Source organism: Aegilops tauschii, chromosome 3 (genome assembly GCF_002575655.3).
Source record: "Aegilops tauschii subsp. strangulata cultivar AL8/78 chromosome 3, Aet v6.0, whole genome shotgun sequence".
Classification (NCBI taxonomy): Eukaryota; Viridiplantae; Streptophyta; class Magnoliopsida; order Poales; family Poaceae; genus Aegilops; species Aegilops tauschii.
In genome coordinates this window covers 396473691-396488683 of record NC_053037.3, presented here as the reverse complement: position 1 = coordinate 396488683, position 14993 = coordinate 396473691, and the positions used below count along the sequence as shown (strand labels likewise).

The window sequence follows — 14993 nt, the reverse complement described above, 5'->3', positions numbered from 1 at the left end:
TTAGGATTTGCCGCTCTGCAATAGGCGTATGCAGAAACACAGACGGTCAGTGGGTTCCATCGTTTCTAAGGTTCCCTTTTAAATGGTGAGGCCCTCTTTATACACCATAGCCCTTTCTTTCATAAAAAGGTATTGCGAACTTGTATAGTTCACATTCTTTGGCTCTACCAATCCATTATAGAGTAAACAACTCTTTTCACAATAAGAGTTATTTATACAGTGACGGTATTTAATTATGAAAGTTGGCTAAGTAGCTGACCTGTTAGTCAGATAAAGGAGCATAAACCTTTTTCTTTTTATTACTATTTTCTCCGCTTAATGGATAACCATGATCATCCATGGAGTCAAGGAGATTGCAGTGCTAGAAGCGATCGCTTGTCGCGAAGCTATGTATCTTGTTGAGGATTTGCTACTTCAAAATTTTATTGTCGCCTTCGACTCGAAACAAGTGATAAGCGACATTGAGAAGGGAACGAACATTACCTATGGACACATTATCAAGGAGGTCAAGCACTGAGCATCAAACTTCAATTGCAAATTCATTTTCAAAGGCCGAGCAACGAACACATATGCAAATAGACTAGCTAAATTTTCGAATTCTCTCGATGAGGGGCGTCATGTTTGGTTTCAACTCCACGATATTTTTTGTATCCCACTTCATGTGACTTTTGATCAATAAAGTTTAGCCATTATATATCCTAAAAAGAACAGACGCATCGTCGTTTTTGTTGCCTCAAAAAGGAAAAGAAAAACTTTCCCTCAAAAAAAAAGAAAAAAAACTCCCCTGAAGAAAAGGAAAAGAAAAACAGACGCACCGTCGTACCGCTACAATATATACGGCCGAGACCCAGTAAGACAAATCTACTCTGGATTTCTGATCTAGTCTATCTATACCAAACAGTAGTTCGAAACCTCGGGAGGACGATCGAGATGGCGACTTCCATGGTGACGGACTTCGGCGACGGCCACTGCATCGTGGCGTTCGACCAGGACCACGTCCACACCACCCTGACCTCCTCCGGCGGCGTCGTCGACGAGTGGCTGGACCTCATCTACCGCATCCACCGCCGCCGCCTCGACCGCCTCGTCGTCGGCCTCGACGTCGAGTGGCGCCCCTCGTTCCGCGGCCTCCCGCCGGGCCCCGTGGCGCTGCTGCAGCTGTGCGTCGGCCGCCGCTGCCTCGTCTTCCAGATCCTCCGCGCCGACTACGTCCCGGACTCCCTCTTCGACTTCCTCGCCGACGGCCGCTTCACCTTCGTCGGCGTCGGGGTCTACGGCGACGCGCAGAAGCTCAGCGCTCACTACGGGCTGGCGGTGACGAACACGGTGGACCTGCGCTACCTCGCCGCGAACACGCTGGGGAAGCCGGCGCTGCGGCACACCGGGCTGCAGGGTCTCGTGTGGCAGGTGATGGGCGTATGGCCCGAGAAACCGCACCACGTGCGGGTCAGCGCCTGGGACGCGCCGCGGCTGACGCGGGATCAACTGCAGTATGCTTGCGCCGACGCCTTTGCATCGTTCGAGGTTGGCCGGAGGCTGTACGACGGCGACTATTAGGTTAAGGGTGCCAATGCCATCTGCTTAGTTTTCTAGGGTTATTAGGTGAATAGTGTTACCTTTTGCTTTGCATCCCAAGCATGTCGTATGGAGTTTGCCCTGGTGTTGGAACTTGAAACTTTACAGAACTTGAAACTTTACAAGATACTTCCTCCGTTTTTAAATATAAGTTCTTTAGAGATTTCAATATGAACTACATACGGATAGACACATTTTAGAGTGTAGATTTACTCATTTTGCTAGTAAGTATGTAGGTCATATTGAAATCTCTAAAAGTTCTTATATTTAGGAACGGAGGAGGTAGAAAGTATATCTGGTGAAACGAATTGAAAATCATGTTTCAAATATTCCAAAATTTTGACAAAAAAGCTAGTGTTACATGAACCATAGTAGGTATATAAAATCAAATCAATTTTGCTTGGGAGGTGTGAAAAAAATCAGCATCACTTTCCGTAACTCATATTTTCATGTCTCGCTTTTGGTTGCCAAATTCATGTCCTTTATCATAGCTCCCATAATACCGCCTCTCTCATTTTTCAGTCTTTTTCGTAACATTTGGTTTCCACTTCCTATGAAAACTTTGTTTCCACATAGTAGTATTCTCTTGAAATAGACTTTCGCCTCACTTTATATAGAAAGTAACATGATATAAGATAGTCTTACAAAATATATCAAAGAGAAGACCGTACAACAAAAATTGCACCGCAAAAAACACACACAAATCCCCTTAACAGCGCAATTCATCACCGCCTTCAAGTCCATCAAGCGCACCCCAAGGGTAAGGCCCGCTGCGAGCCAGGATCACTCACCACCACACCGGTTGCCGGCCACACGACCAAGAAGTGCAGCCACCACCGTCACCATGAGACTCGACCGGCCCCTGCACCCGGCTCACGCCCGCCTACGCCTTGGACGGTTTCAAAGTTCTGGGTTGATTCTTGACTATTCAGAGTTGAAATATGGACTTCTCTCTTTGAGAATGGCACAGAACATCTAAAAATAGATATGACACATAATAAACTAAACAGATCCACAAGCCTTAGAATTTAACATTGTACGGAACAGGCCACGAAACATATATATTTGCATTGCCACTTTGTGAGTATATCCAGTCGCACGAGGCATATGGCACATAGCTTTCCTATCCAACGTTGCATTTGAAGATTAAGATGCCGAGCACGAGTTAGGAAGAGAATGTCTCGGCATCAGTCAGCAATGCTATCAATAACATCCCCGAGACATGTGACCAAAGAGCTCAGCCTCTCACCATGCACTCATAGTGAATCAGTCATACACGGTGCAAGGAGCTTAATTCAATTATTCAAATGACTGCTAGTATACAACAAACGGACACGTCGCAGAAATATCCCCAGTACTTCAAGCCATGCAATATCACAGATCGTCCTAGCTATCTGAGACTGTAAAGGTGTACATTTGATCACTCACTCGAAAAGAACTCATAGGCCTCCTCGTATTTCTCTAGCACAACGTTGTAGAGCGGATGAATTTGCTCTAGCAAGTTCGAGTATGGGCCAAGCATGTGCTGCGGCAAGGGGCATGAAACGGAACCTGTCATTGCGCTGTACTGGCTAACAGAGAGGCCACTCAGGCAGTAGCATGAGTGATAGTGGTCTCTGTTCTTTCCAGGTTTATCCCTCAATCCCCCCTCCGGCACCTGTGTGTTTCAGCAGTAGACGTAGTTTCAGTTACAACATGAACTTTCAAAGCTGAAGAATTATATCCCGTCATGAAATGCATGCTCAAAAATTTGAAATTCCAAAAATAGAAACTCTAGATACTTATCTATGCAAGAAGTAAGATGTTCTTCTTTTACCTGTGCGCAAAGCAGGATGTATTGTTGCAGAGCAATGTTGTGGAACAGCGGACCTATTTGGTTGCTCTGCTTCATAAAATCAAATCCAATCTTCGCATAATCCACTATCAGAGAACAAAAACACACAAAACGGTGACATAAATCAAGATCAGACCCAACACCTTGTAAATCAAAGCACTAGACACTAGCATGTAACGCAGGTTATTAAGCATTAGAAATTTGTATTCAAGTTACAAATATGTGTCGAAGGTACCAAGGCAACAAGGTGACCAAATGACACTAGTGCAGTAATGCACGTACTTACGAATATACTCCTGATGAACTAACAAAAACTTGAAAACACCAATAATCACACCATATTGAATTGCCAAACCCCAACTCATCACAATTTCTTCAATGTGTTACAGTTTATAAACTCAGCAAAGAAGATATATAAGCATGATATTTAATGTAAGTATAACAGGGAATCTCAGTCAATTATTTATTTCACCAGATATTTGAAGCAGAAACATGTTTTTAATAAAGAAAAGCACACTGGTACCACAAGATAATTTTCCATAAGAAAGTATTGAGCACAAAATACTTACCAATAGAAGACTTTTCTGAAGCCAATCCAGATGAGCTGGTCCCACAAGAATCATCTACCGAGGATAATTTGCTGGGCTGTGATTGTTTAGATTGTTCATCAGACCCTGCCATTAGCTTTTGAGCTAAAGCAATAGCAGCTCCCTGGACATACACAAGACATCTGTCATATCTGGAGCAGAACATGTGGCTTAAGAAATTCAAATACGATAGCGGTATTTTACCTGCCAAAAGGAGTAGCAACCATCAACCAATTTATTTGTCCGTCCTTGGAATCCGCATTCCACTCCTTGACGAAATGCCACCCAGCCCTAAATGATGAGGCCCTAGTTAGTGTTGCAACAAACAATGATGTGACAACACATTACATATGCGGCCTCATATATTTCCTAGAAAAGGTTCACTTTTCAACCTGGAACTTCCGCAAGAGTCCACTTCCAACTCTGAACTATTGCAAAAGTGAACTTTCCAACTTTGGACTCTAAAATCGTCTAAGTTGCAACCATGAAATAACAAAACCGTCCGCTTTACAACCTTGGTTAGTTTCACAACTGGCTTCGGCTGACATGGATATCATGCCACTGACATATCATCAAACAAAACAGTCCCGTGCCAGATCTTTTTCTCCGTCTTCTCTTTCTTCTCTCTTTACAGTTTCGCAGAAATTAAGAGATTTTTGATATTTGCAAAACACCAAAGATTGTAAAGTAGACAGCTCCGGTCGTTAGAGGTTGCAACTCAGACATATGTTTCGGTTGTTAGATTTGTCTGATGACATGGTAGTAACATGGTGAACACATGGCATCCATGCCAGTCAAAAATACTCACAAAACTACCCGAGGTTGTGAAGTGCACAGTTTCAGTTGTTACAGGTTGCAACTCGGACAATTTTTTAGTCAATTTAGAGTTGACAAGTTACCTTTTTCTATTTCATAACAATACAGCAATAGATTTTTAAATAATATCCGATACATTTCTCCTTTACATAATTGAAAACCAAAGGGCCAAGTTCAACTAATTGCAACCAAAATTAGCACAACACACATACACACTGTAATAGAAGGAAAACTGAATAAAGTAGTAGGAGGGGTTGTCTTACAATCAAGCTAGGCAAATCGAGTTTCTCCACTTCATTAAGCAGGACCATTGCAGCCAGCCCACAAAAAGTGTACCTTATCAAAGCAATTTTTATTTAAACTTTTTAACAGATACATAAAAATCATCAGAGATCCCCCGCAAAAAAAAACATCAGAGACAATCCTTAGAAACGTACCCACCATGAGCTTCAGCAGAAGGTTCCCCCGCAATCCCACCTTCATAAGTTTGACAACTGGGGGGGATATAGTGTATGAATTAACCAATCATTCTATAGAAAAAGGTTATCTGAACAAATCAACCACATATTTTAAAATTGCAAAATTGAAAAAACACATTAACCAAACCAAACCTTGCTATGTAGTTTCCAACACCTTTTGCCAGCTCATCATCAAGAATGTTCACGAGGCTGGCAACCTAAATCTCAACAAGCGTAATATTAGAGAATGGCAACAGAAACATTAACTACAAGAAACTCACCGATATTGCAGTATAGCAAGCGCGGACATCAATTTCACCACCATCATGCATTCTGGTTGAAGGATTTTCAATGGAGTAACAGACATTAGTCAGTGGAACTTGGTATGGAAATAGTATTTTTCCTTGCCCTATGCACTATCGAGAAAACACACCTGAAAGCACCTGATTTGTCCTTCATTAGAAGCATAAACTTGTACAGATTGTCCCTGATTGACAACTTAGAACGGTTAAGAAAACAACACAGATATAAATGACATCTTTCTCCAAGAGCAGACATAGAGTTACCTTTTTATTGATGATAGTGCTCTTTCACTCCCTATGGTTACAAGTGTATTTACAGCAGCGTACGATGTAGCGAGATGAGGTAACTACCAAAGAAAAGGTGAGCAAAAGGATGAAATTAAAAACTGGTCAGTGGACATTATCATCTTGAATGAGTAGATAAACATGAAACGGTAGATCAATTAACAAAAAAAAAGATTAATGCTATCTCTGAACTTCCAAAAGATGGAGAAACAAAACCACTACAAAAGCTAGCTTTGCCAACTACAGCAGGCTTCTTGAGTTATATGAACACATTAGGTCATCAAATAGACAAATACCAAACACACAGATACATATTTCATATAGAACATATCTCTGAAGTTCTTATAACCCTAAAATGGTTTGTCGAAGTTATTTTGTATATTCATGTGAACATGCCAAGTAGCCTAGAACGGTCTAAGCACTCATTTTGAAGCAAACATTTGAAAGTAATGTCAGATCCAGTATCTCTACAGCCCAGCATTCACATGGCCTGTTCCAAATTCCATGGTTGCCTAAAATTGCATTTCAAGAACTAATGCAAAAGATTAACCAACCTAAATGTGGGGAATTAAAAAGTGTTTGAGGTTAGAGCAAACCTGCCCAGGTCCACCACCATATCCACCATGTTTGTCCTGAAACAATTATAATTAAGCCACCATAAGAGAAAGAAAATGGTAATAAACTTACTGTATCTGCAAATGGGTATCTCCAGTGCTTTAATTATGTATGACCAATACTAATTGCATTTTTCCGTAAAAAAATCATATAAGATTTACTGTGTTGTGCAACCAGAGCATATTGTTCTCAGCAACTTTATTAGTTTCTATAATCTATAGTATGTATATATGCAAAACTACACGTGGATTGAGAGGTTTATTCATGTAGCCCCACCACCTTAAGCAGTTTGGTAAAGCGGTTCCATTCAATCTTGTTTTTCATATCAGCAAAGAAGAGCGGAAGTTTGAAACAAAGCCTTAAACAGTCTGCTTGTAAAGTTTTCAGCATATATATCCTTAAGCGTAAGTGTTATCAAAATTTAACTGCCAACTGCAGCAAGATATCCATACAATTATATTGTAACAGATCAACAAACCTGGCATCGAGACAAGAAGTCCACAATATCGTTCTCGAGGTCATCGTCAAGCGTTTCATCCAGCACCGCAAGCCCATGAACCATCCAATAGCATAACCAAGGTCGACTGGAATAACCAGAAGAAAATTGTCAGCAAAATATAAACCAGGGACGGCATATGATTTAATTTAACACTGGAGAAGCAATACTTGGCATCGAGCACATGGAAGCTAGGTGCAAGATGCCTCAGCCCTTTCGTCAAATACTCGACATGCTGATCGCGCCACAGCTCTAGCCTGCAGCAGAAGAAAAACCACGATCAAAGCTCGGTATAAGCAAGTGGAGAACATCATAGTCTCAAGCCAGTGCTTGCCAAAAGTAAAGGGCACACTGATATACGACACCTAATTGGCAGCACCAAGCTTCTACGAGCAAACATTTTGGTACCACAATCAAGCAATCCCCCCCCCCCCCCCCCCCCCCAATTCTGCTACATAGGTGAATTTATCAGTGAGCTTCCAATTCCGGGCAGAAGCCAAGCAAACCTATCTGATCTCCGCACCGACCAAGCCCTGAAGCCCATCTCTCGCACCCAAACCCGCTACTCCCAAACACCGCGAACAGCAGGCTAGTAGCTAAAGAGAAGTACTAATATGGAGCGTGCTTGAGGGTCCCTTACATGACGGACTTGGCGTTGGGCGCGGCGTCGAAGAGGACGCGGTAGATGTCGGCTACCCGCGCCTCCACCTTCATCTGCTCCACCTGCGTCACGGTGAGCCGGGGCAGCTCCGCGGCCGCGCCGTCCTCCGACGGGTCGCCCCCGGCGGGAGGCGACTGCGACGAGGAATCCATAGGCGCGGCGGAGGCAGGCGGACCGCCGCTCGGCTGTGTGCCGCGGCTGGGAGCTCTGTCTCCGTGCGGCCGCGAGGATCTCAGGGAAAGGCGGACCATGTGCGAGCTTGGTCCTTGGACTGGGGTAGTAGAAATTCGATGCCGATAAAGGAAGAAAGGAAGGAAGGCCTGAAAGTGAAAAGCCCAGCCCAGTAGGCAGTGAGGCCCAGTGGACCGGGCCAGCTTCGGGGCGAGGCCGTGTGCTATACCCACCCGTCCGGCTCGAGCGGGCGGATCATTCCCACCACCACACACGGCCGCGCCGCCGCCGCCCGCTAACCACCGTAGGGCAGCCTCCTCTTTCCGCTTGGCGGCTGGGGCTCTTCGCCTCCGCGAGGGTTTCCGCGGCGCACGGAACAGCAGGAGCAGGCCGCGCTGAGAGGTGAAGGGAGATGGCTGCCATGGTTGGAGCGCGCAGGGCTCTCTTCGCCGCCCGCTACTCCCCTCGCGGCAAGCTCGCGGCCGCGCTCCTCTCCCCCACCCGTCGAGTCGGTTCTCCTCGCAGGTACCGCACGCCTGCGCCAAGTCCTTGGACCAGTCTTCCCCTGCCTACTAATCATGATTTCATCGTCCAGTGGTTTAGTCCTCTCTGTGAGCTTGTGCTCATTTGCGATAGAAACGAAGCCACATGAGTTAGATATAGAAGATCTTTTTTTTTCAAAAAGTATGTAGAAGAAATCAAGTTCGGCCGGAGCTTGAGATGGCAGATATACTAAACACATACGCCCACTCATGGCACCTTATGATTTCAGTGTGCTGAAAATAGCCCGCCACCTCAATCCCTTATAATTTCAGTGTTCACATGGCCAAGAAGATTGCTTTGACGCCTCCAACTGGCCACTATGATTTCTTTGACGCATGTTTCTTGCCTGGACATTAACGTGACATGTTTGCTATTCTGTTTCAGTCTTCCAGCTGAAAGAGGATGCCCGCGTTCTTTGGTTCCAAATCGAGGCGCTGGCAGTGTGGCATCCGAACAAATTGATGGAGACTATCACCGTGATTGGGGGGTGCAAAACGCAGGGAACTACGGAGAGTCCCGCTCAAAACACTCACCTGATCATTTCAGCCGCCCCTTGCAGAGGGACCCCCCTTCAGCTAATTCTTCAGATGGCATTGATAGAAATAAAGGTGTGCATGCTGATGGCGGTGTCAATGCACATTATGGATGCAATTCTGAACAGCCTTACCAGAGCGGACCTTACCAGAGGGGTGGATCGTATGGCTTACCAGATAGTCGCCAGCCATATACTGGTGCAAGAATGAATAACGAGCCACCTGGATATACTGCCAGGCAATCGTATGGGGGCAATAGTGCATATGGCCACCAAAACCCCAAGGGCGATATACCAAGTGCTCATCAGCAGCAGACTGTCACACCTGCTATTAATGGCCTTTCTGCAGATGGTAATGTGCGAAGAGGTCGTGACGTTACTGGATATGATTGCGGCTCTGGATACAATTCCCGAAGTAACCAGGAGAGCTATACTAGTGGGCAGTACGGATATGGCCCGTCAGCACAGTCACATCAAAGCTCAACTGGAAGTGACCAGCAAGTCTTTCAGCAACAGAAGGTTGATCGAATATCTAATGGTAATTACTTCAACAAGCCTGGCAATTCTGCGTCACAGTATCCAACTCCAAGCAGTTCCCATAAGGAGCATGTTGCAGGATCTCAACAAGGCCACAATGGTGATTTTGGATACAATACCAGGCAGCCTGATCAGGGAAGTGGTGCATACAATCACCCAAGTCCTAATGGAGGTCCACCAAGTACTCAGCAGCAGCACAATGGCACTGGATATGCCACACACAACTTTGGTTACAACACCCAAAGTAACCAGCAGAACTATAATGGTAGGCAGAATGGATACGGTCCTTCAGGACAGTCATATCAAAACTTAACTGGAAACGTTCAGCAGCAGAATGATTATCAAAGTCATGATCCTGCAAATAGGCCTGTGAATTCTGCCTCACAGTATCCGAATACTAGCCATTTCCATAAGGAGCATGTTCCAGTATTCCAGCAAGGCCACAAAGGTGATTTTGGATACAATGCTTCACAAGCATATCAGAGTCATTATACCACTAACAAAATTGACACGCAGAGAAATCATCGAGAGCATTTCATGAATGTAAACACAGATGTACAGCACAGCCATAACAGAACTTATCCAGAATCTCATTCAGATATTCAACCTATTACGTCAGCTGGGAACAACTTGAGCAGTAAGCCCTATCAAGATAATATGTATTTCCAGCATTCACTGCCTGGCAGCCTGCCAAATAATGGATCACCTTCTGAAGTATCTGATGAAGCCAGCGGCATATCCAAAGGTACTATTGAGGAACTGGATAAGTTATGTGAAGATGGGAACATAAAAGAAGCTTTGAAAGCTCTACCGGTGCTGCAAGGAAAAGGCATTGTACTGCATGCTCCTCAATACTTTAAACTGATGCAAGCATGCGCTGATGCATGTGCTCTTGCAGAAGCAAGACAAATACATGATCAAATATCTCAATCAGAACTAGCTGTTGACATAGATGTTAACAACAAAATTTTGGACATGTATGCTAAATGTGCCTCGATGGAAGATGCAAAGAAACTTTTCAGTACTATGGCGCAGCATGATTTGACATCTTGGAGCACTATAATCTCAGGGTTTGTGCATAATGGTCTTGGTGAAGAAGCAACTGACTTTTTTGATCGTTTTAAGCAGACGGGAGATAAGCCAGATTCTGGCATGTTCACACATGTATTTTTGGCCTGTGGAATTTTGGGATCAGTTGACGAGGGCATGTTGCATTTTGAATCAATGCAGAAGGATTTTGATATAATTCCTTCCCTGGATCATTATGCGAGCATTGTTAATATGCTTGGCCAGTCGGGCTATGTTGATGAAGCTCGTGAATTTGTTGAACGGATGCCTATGGAACCGAGCGCCGATATCTGGGAAAGTTTGATGAATATGTGCCGACTTAATGGATACTTAGAGCTTGGGGATCGTTGTGCTCAGATTATAGAACGCCTGGATCCTTCTAGGCTGAATGAGCAGTCTAAAACGGGTCTTTTCCCTGTAAATGCTTCAGACCTTGCAAAGGAGAAAGAAAGGAAAAAGGCTAATACTGCTGAAGCTAGGAGCAAAGTTCATGAATACAGAGCAGGGGATCGATCCCATCCAGAAACCCTTAAGATCTATGAAGAGCTGAGGTACTTGGCGGCTCATATGAAGGAGGCTGGCTATATTGCGGATACTCGATTTGTGCTTCACGACGTTGATCCAGAAACTAAAGAGGATGCCTTGCTAGCTCACAGTGAGAGACTAGCTGTTAGTTACGGTCTTATTACTAGTGCTGTCCGTTCGCCAATTCGGGTTATCAAGAATCTTCGCTCCTGTGGAGATTGCCACACAGCTTTGAAGATAATCTCTAAGCTTGTTGGCCGTCAGATCATTGCGAGGGATGCAAAGAGGTTCCACCATTTTGAAAATGGTGTGTGCTCTTGCAAAGATTATTGGTAAACGTAATGCGACATGTCTATGCTGTTATCAAATTTAATAGGTAGAGATCCAAAATTAGTTGTGTAAATCCTGAAGGTATGTTGCCTATGAAACATTTGGTTTAACCACAGGTTTCATGTCAGGGACACGGTGTATCCTCCCTTCTATGTAACATCCTATTAGTGTTCTACCCTGGAATTTATTAGCTTGAAGCATTCTTTATCTGATGATGCTCCCTCACAAGTCATTATGCATCGGAAACTAAAGATATACACTTGGTTTGCAGGTATTCTGTAGTTCGTACTTGTTGGTAACTTTTTTGTGCTAGAAGACTTGTACGAAACTTCCTGGTTACCCCTTCTTTTGTACTCCTTGATTTACTGAACCTTCAACTCACAGCATAGACAATTAGGCACGGTCCTTCACTGGTAGCCTTTATATGCTCTAGCGTTCCAATAAGAGGATTTTTAGTTATTCTGTGTATCAGGAAAGAGCCTCACTGAAGAAGTCTGCAACTTGGAGCTTTGATGGTAAAAGCAGTGACTTGGGTGCACTTACTTCTGTAGCTGGAATTGTGCCAAATGGTGAAATGGAAGTCCAACACGTCATACAAATTTTCAAAAAATCTACTGTACAGCATTGACCCAGGTTGCATACAATATCTTGTAGAATCTTACGTCAAAATTCGATTTACATGTGGCACCACTGGAGCATCCTACGAGTGAGGTCGAAGTGGCATGGTTAGCATCCGGCTCCGAATTCCGTGCGCGCCTGAGCTCTGCTGATCTAAAATTTGGGATATAAAGCTATGCTAGTTTAATTTTCTGGAGCGGGGAAAGACATGATCTCGCATTCCCAAGCGCGGAGTTGGAGAAATCATAGGGCAAATGCCTTCGATAACAAAAAGGGGATTGCTAGTTCGCACCAATCCAAAATTAAAACGATCTGAAAACGGTTCGTTGGCTTGCATGATCTTTCAAATGATCTAGTTTTGGATATGGGTTGAGCCACAACCCATGTAGTAGTAGTTCTTTTTTACTTACAAGCGGATTATGGGTTTGTAGAACTTTAAATCAGAAAGAACTGGATTTTATTTTAGAGAAAAGCCATGAGCCTGACTTTATAGATAAAGTCACGCAGAGTCAATATCACAGCAACACACAGAGTAGTAGCAACGCCCACATAGATAGTTTAGAAAAGCAAACGTACCTGGCTCCGAGCTAGCACACGGCACGCAGGCCGGAAACTCGGAGAGAGACGACAAAAGGGACCACCAAGCTCCTAGCCGCCAGACTGATGCTGCAGAAGAGAAGTGGTAGTAGCTCGAATCTTGGTAGACATCAAATCAAAAGCATCACGGTTCGCCTCCTTAGTCAATAATCCCCACTGCTGCAAGAATATGTATGATTTGAATAAGCAATCAGATGGTTTAGCAGGGAAGATATGCTCGATAGTAAACTTGTTCCTAGTACTCCACAGAGTGCAGCACATAGCCGAGAATCCCACCCAGAACAGTCTCCTCTCGGCCCCAACCAGGTTAGAAGCCAAAATTCGAAGTTCTGAGAAGGAAACTGGGCTCCAAGAGACATGAAGCCAGGACCTGATGCAGCACCAAAATAGTTTGGCCAGAACGCAACTAAAGAATATATGGTCTGTATCCTCCATTTCACCACACAAAGCGCATCTATCGGATCCCGGTCTGTTTCGCTTATGGATCTGGTCAGCCGCCGGTAACCGCCCTCTGAAGGCTTGCCACATAAAGACCTTAATCTTGGGGGGGATACGTGTCCGCCAGATCACCTTGAACTTGGAAGTAGTAGTACCAGAGGTAAGCTTGGCGTATAACGACTTAACAGAAAGACGCCCGGACGCACTATGGGGCCAAGTTACCGAGTCCTCCTCCTCCGAGAGCACAGGGAAGAGGGCAACGAGACGCTGCCAGTCCTCCAACTCTACAGGAGAAAGGGAGCGGCGAAGAGCCGGGTTCGGGCAGTAAGAGAAAAGAACCGGAAAGGAAACCGCAAGTGGAGCCAGATTGCACCACCAATCAAGCCAAAGCCGTGTAGACCTGCCATTGCGAACTACAAATTTAACGAGAGATTTGAACATCTGCCGTACTTTAACCAGATCTTTCCAGAATTGAGAGGCGCCCAAAGTCGAAGCAAACATAGGACTGGAGTTAGGAAAGTACTTCGCTTTAAGAATGGTAAGCAAAGTGGGTTCTCAGTGTTAGTCATGATCTTCCACCACCACTTGATAAGAGATTTGTTCATAATCAAGGTACTAATAATGCCCAACCCCCCAAGGTTCCTGGGCCTACAGATATGTTCCCATTTCACCAATCTGTACTTGCGTTTATTATCCGCAGCATTCCAGTAGAAAGCACCCCTGTGCTTATCAAACCCCGCATGAGTACCAATGGAGAGAAGGTAAAAACCCATCAAGAACATGGGTAAGGATGACAAGCAAGCATTAATTAGGGCAATCTTGCTGGCCTGAGTATTATATCTGCCCCTCCATGGCATAACATGATTGCCCACTTTGGCAACCGCGGGAGCAAAATCTTTTGCCAAAAGCTTATCATTAGAAATAGGGAGCCCAAGGTATTTAAGAGGGAAGGAGCCTAGAGAGCAATTCAGCAGTTGAGGGACACGCAGGGCCTCAGCTTCCGAAACCCTAGTTACAATCACTTCGCTCTTAGCGAAGTTGATCTTGAGCCCCGACAAGGCTTCAAAACAAAGCAGCAAGAACTTAAGGTGGGTAATGCATACGTCGTTCAGCTCGACCATAATAATCGTATCATCAGCATATTGGAGGTGAGAGCTAACAGGGGAGATGTGCCCGGCCACAGTTGCCCTCGAGAGGATATTGGAAAGAGTGTCCGCTACAAAATTGAACAAGAGAGGGGAGGCCGGATCTCCTTGCCTGAGGCCCCTAGAGTTGCGGAAGAAATTACTCACCCTACCATTCACAGACACCGCTGTGTGGCCACCCGACACCAATTGCATGACCCTGTGAACAAAAGCTCCATCAAAGCCTTTTGCCAGCAGAACCTGCCGTAGAAACTTCCAACTGACCGAGTCATAAGCTTTCTCAAAGTCCAGCTTAAGGATCGCCGCCTTGGTGCCTCTCTTACGAATGTCATGAACAATTTCATGATGACAAAGGACCCCGTCCAGAATGAATCGCCCTTTAACAAAGGCGGATTGATAAGGGGAGAGAACTCTATAAGCAACGGGGGAGAGACGAGAGGCAAAGCCTTTGGCGGAGAACTTCGCAAAGTTATTAATAAGGGCGATAGGTCTGAATGGAGAGATCATGTCCGCGCCCTTGACTTTAGGGATGACGGTGATGACATCGTAATTAAGCCTAGAAATATCGACCGTACCCAAAGAAAACCCTTGAATCACCGTGCAAACAAGGGTGCGCAACTAGGGCTAGAATTTCCTGAAGAAGGGGATAGAAAAGCCATCCGGGCCCGAAGCCGAATTAACGTTAGCCTTGCTAATGGTATCAAAAATCTCCTCCTCGGAAAGGGGAGTCATTAAGGCTTCATTTTCCTCAGCAGAAATCTTATCATGGTCATTCCAAAAAGAAGGGGCAATCTTAAACCCAGAGTCCAGTTTGGCCGAGAGGAAAGAGGAGAAGAACTCCACAACATGTGACATAATGA

General features: G+C 44.8%; 3 protein-coding genes across 3 annotated transcripts; 2 read left to right on the top strand and 1 right to left on the bottom strand.

Annotated features, from left to right (window-relative positions):
* Positions 1 to 705: 705 nt before the first annotated feature.
* On the top strand, positions 706 to 1750 carry LOC109775913 (3'-5' exonuclease-like). Its single transcript, XM_020334612.4, has one exon. The coding sequence runs from the start codon at positions 931 to 933 to the stop codon at positions 1555 to 1557; it is 627 nt and encodes a 208-aa protein (XP_020190201.1). The 5' UTR covers positions 706 to 930; the 3' UTR covers positions 1558 to 1750.
* Positions 1751 to 2848: 1098 nt separating this feature from the next.
* Positions 2849 to 7922, bottom strand: LOC109778677 (protein farnesyltransferase subunit beta). The gene is made up of 14 exons (XM_020337236.4): positions 7609 to 7922; positions 7139 to 7225; positions 6951 to 7056; positions 6454 to 6489; positions 5837 to 5919; positions 5704 to 5757; positions 5552 to 5603; positions 5424 to 5488; positions 5250 to 5306; positions 5076 to 5148; positions 4201 to 4287; positions 3979 to 4120; positions 3392 to 3495; positions 2849 to 3232 (listed from the first exon to the last, which is right to left on the bottom strand). The coding sequence occupies exons 1-14, from the start codon at positions 7878 to 7880 to the stop codon at positions 2996 to 2998; spliced, it is 1455 nt and encodes a 484-aa protein (XP_020192825.1). The 5' UTR covers positions 7881 to 7922; the 3' UTR covers positions 2849 to 2995.
* A 115-nt stretch (positions 7923 to 8037) lies between these two features.
* Positions 8038 to 11609, top strand: LOC109778676 (uncharacterized). The gene is made up of 2 exons (XM_020337235.4): positions 8038 to 8325; positions 8728 to 11609. Exons 1-2 carry the CDS (start codon positions 8213 to 8215, stop codon positions 11339 to 11341), a joined length of 2727 nt encoding a protein of 908 aa, XP_020192824.1. The 5' UTR covers positions 8038 to 8212; the 3' UTR covers positions 11342 to 11609.
* Positions 11610 to 14993: the final 3384 nt, after the last annotated feature.

Coding starts and splice junctions, on each gene's coding strand:
- LOC109778677 (XM_020337236.4), bottom strand. CDS start 7,880: ATGGTCCGCCTTTCCCTGAGATCCTCGCGGCCGCACGGAGACAGAGCT. Junction 5,307..5,423: donor GTTGGAAACTACATAGCAAG/GTTTGGTTTGGT, acceptor TATCCCCCCCAG/TTGTCAAACTTATGAAGGTG. Junction 3,496..3,978: donor TTCAGAAAAGTCTTCTATTG/GTAAGTATTTTG, acceptor GTTCTCTGATAG/TGGATTATGCGAAGATTGGA.
- LOC109778676 (XM_020337235.4), top strand. CDS start 8,213: ATGGCTGCCATGGTTGGAGCGCGCAGGGCTCTCTTCGCCGCCCGCTAC. Junction 8,326..8,727: donor CGAGTCGGTTCTCCTCGCAG/GTACCGCACGCC, acceptor ATTCTGTTTCAG/TCTTCCAGCTGAAAGAGGAT.
- LOC109775913 (XM_020334612.4), top strand. CDS start 931: ATGGCGACTTCCATGGTGACGGACTTCGGCGACGGCCACTGCATCGTG.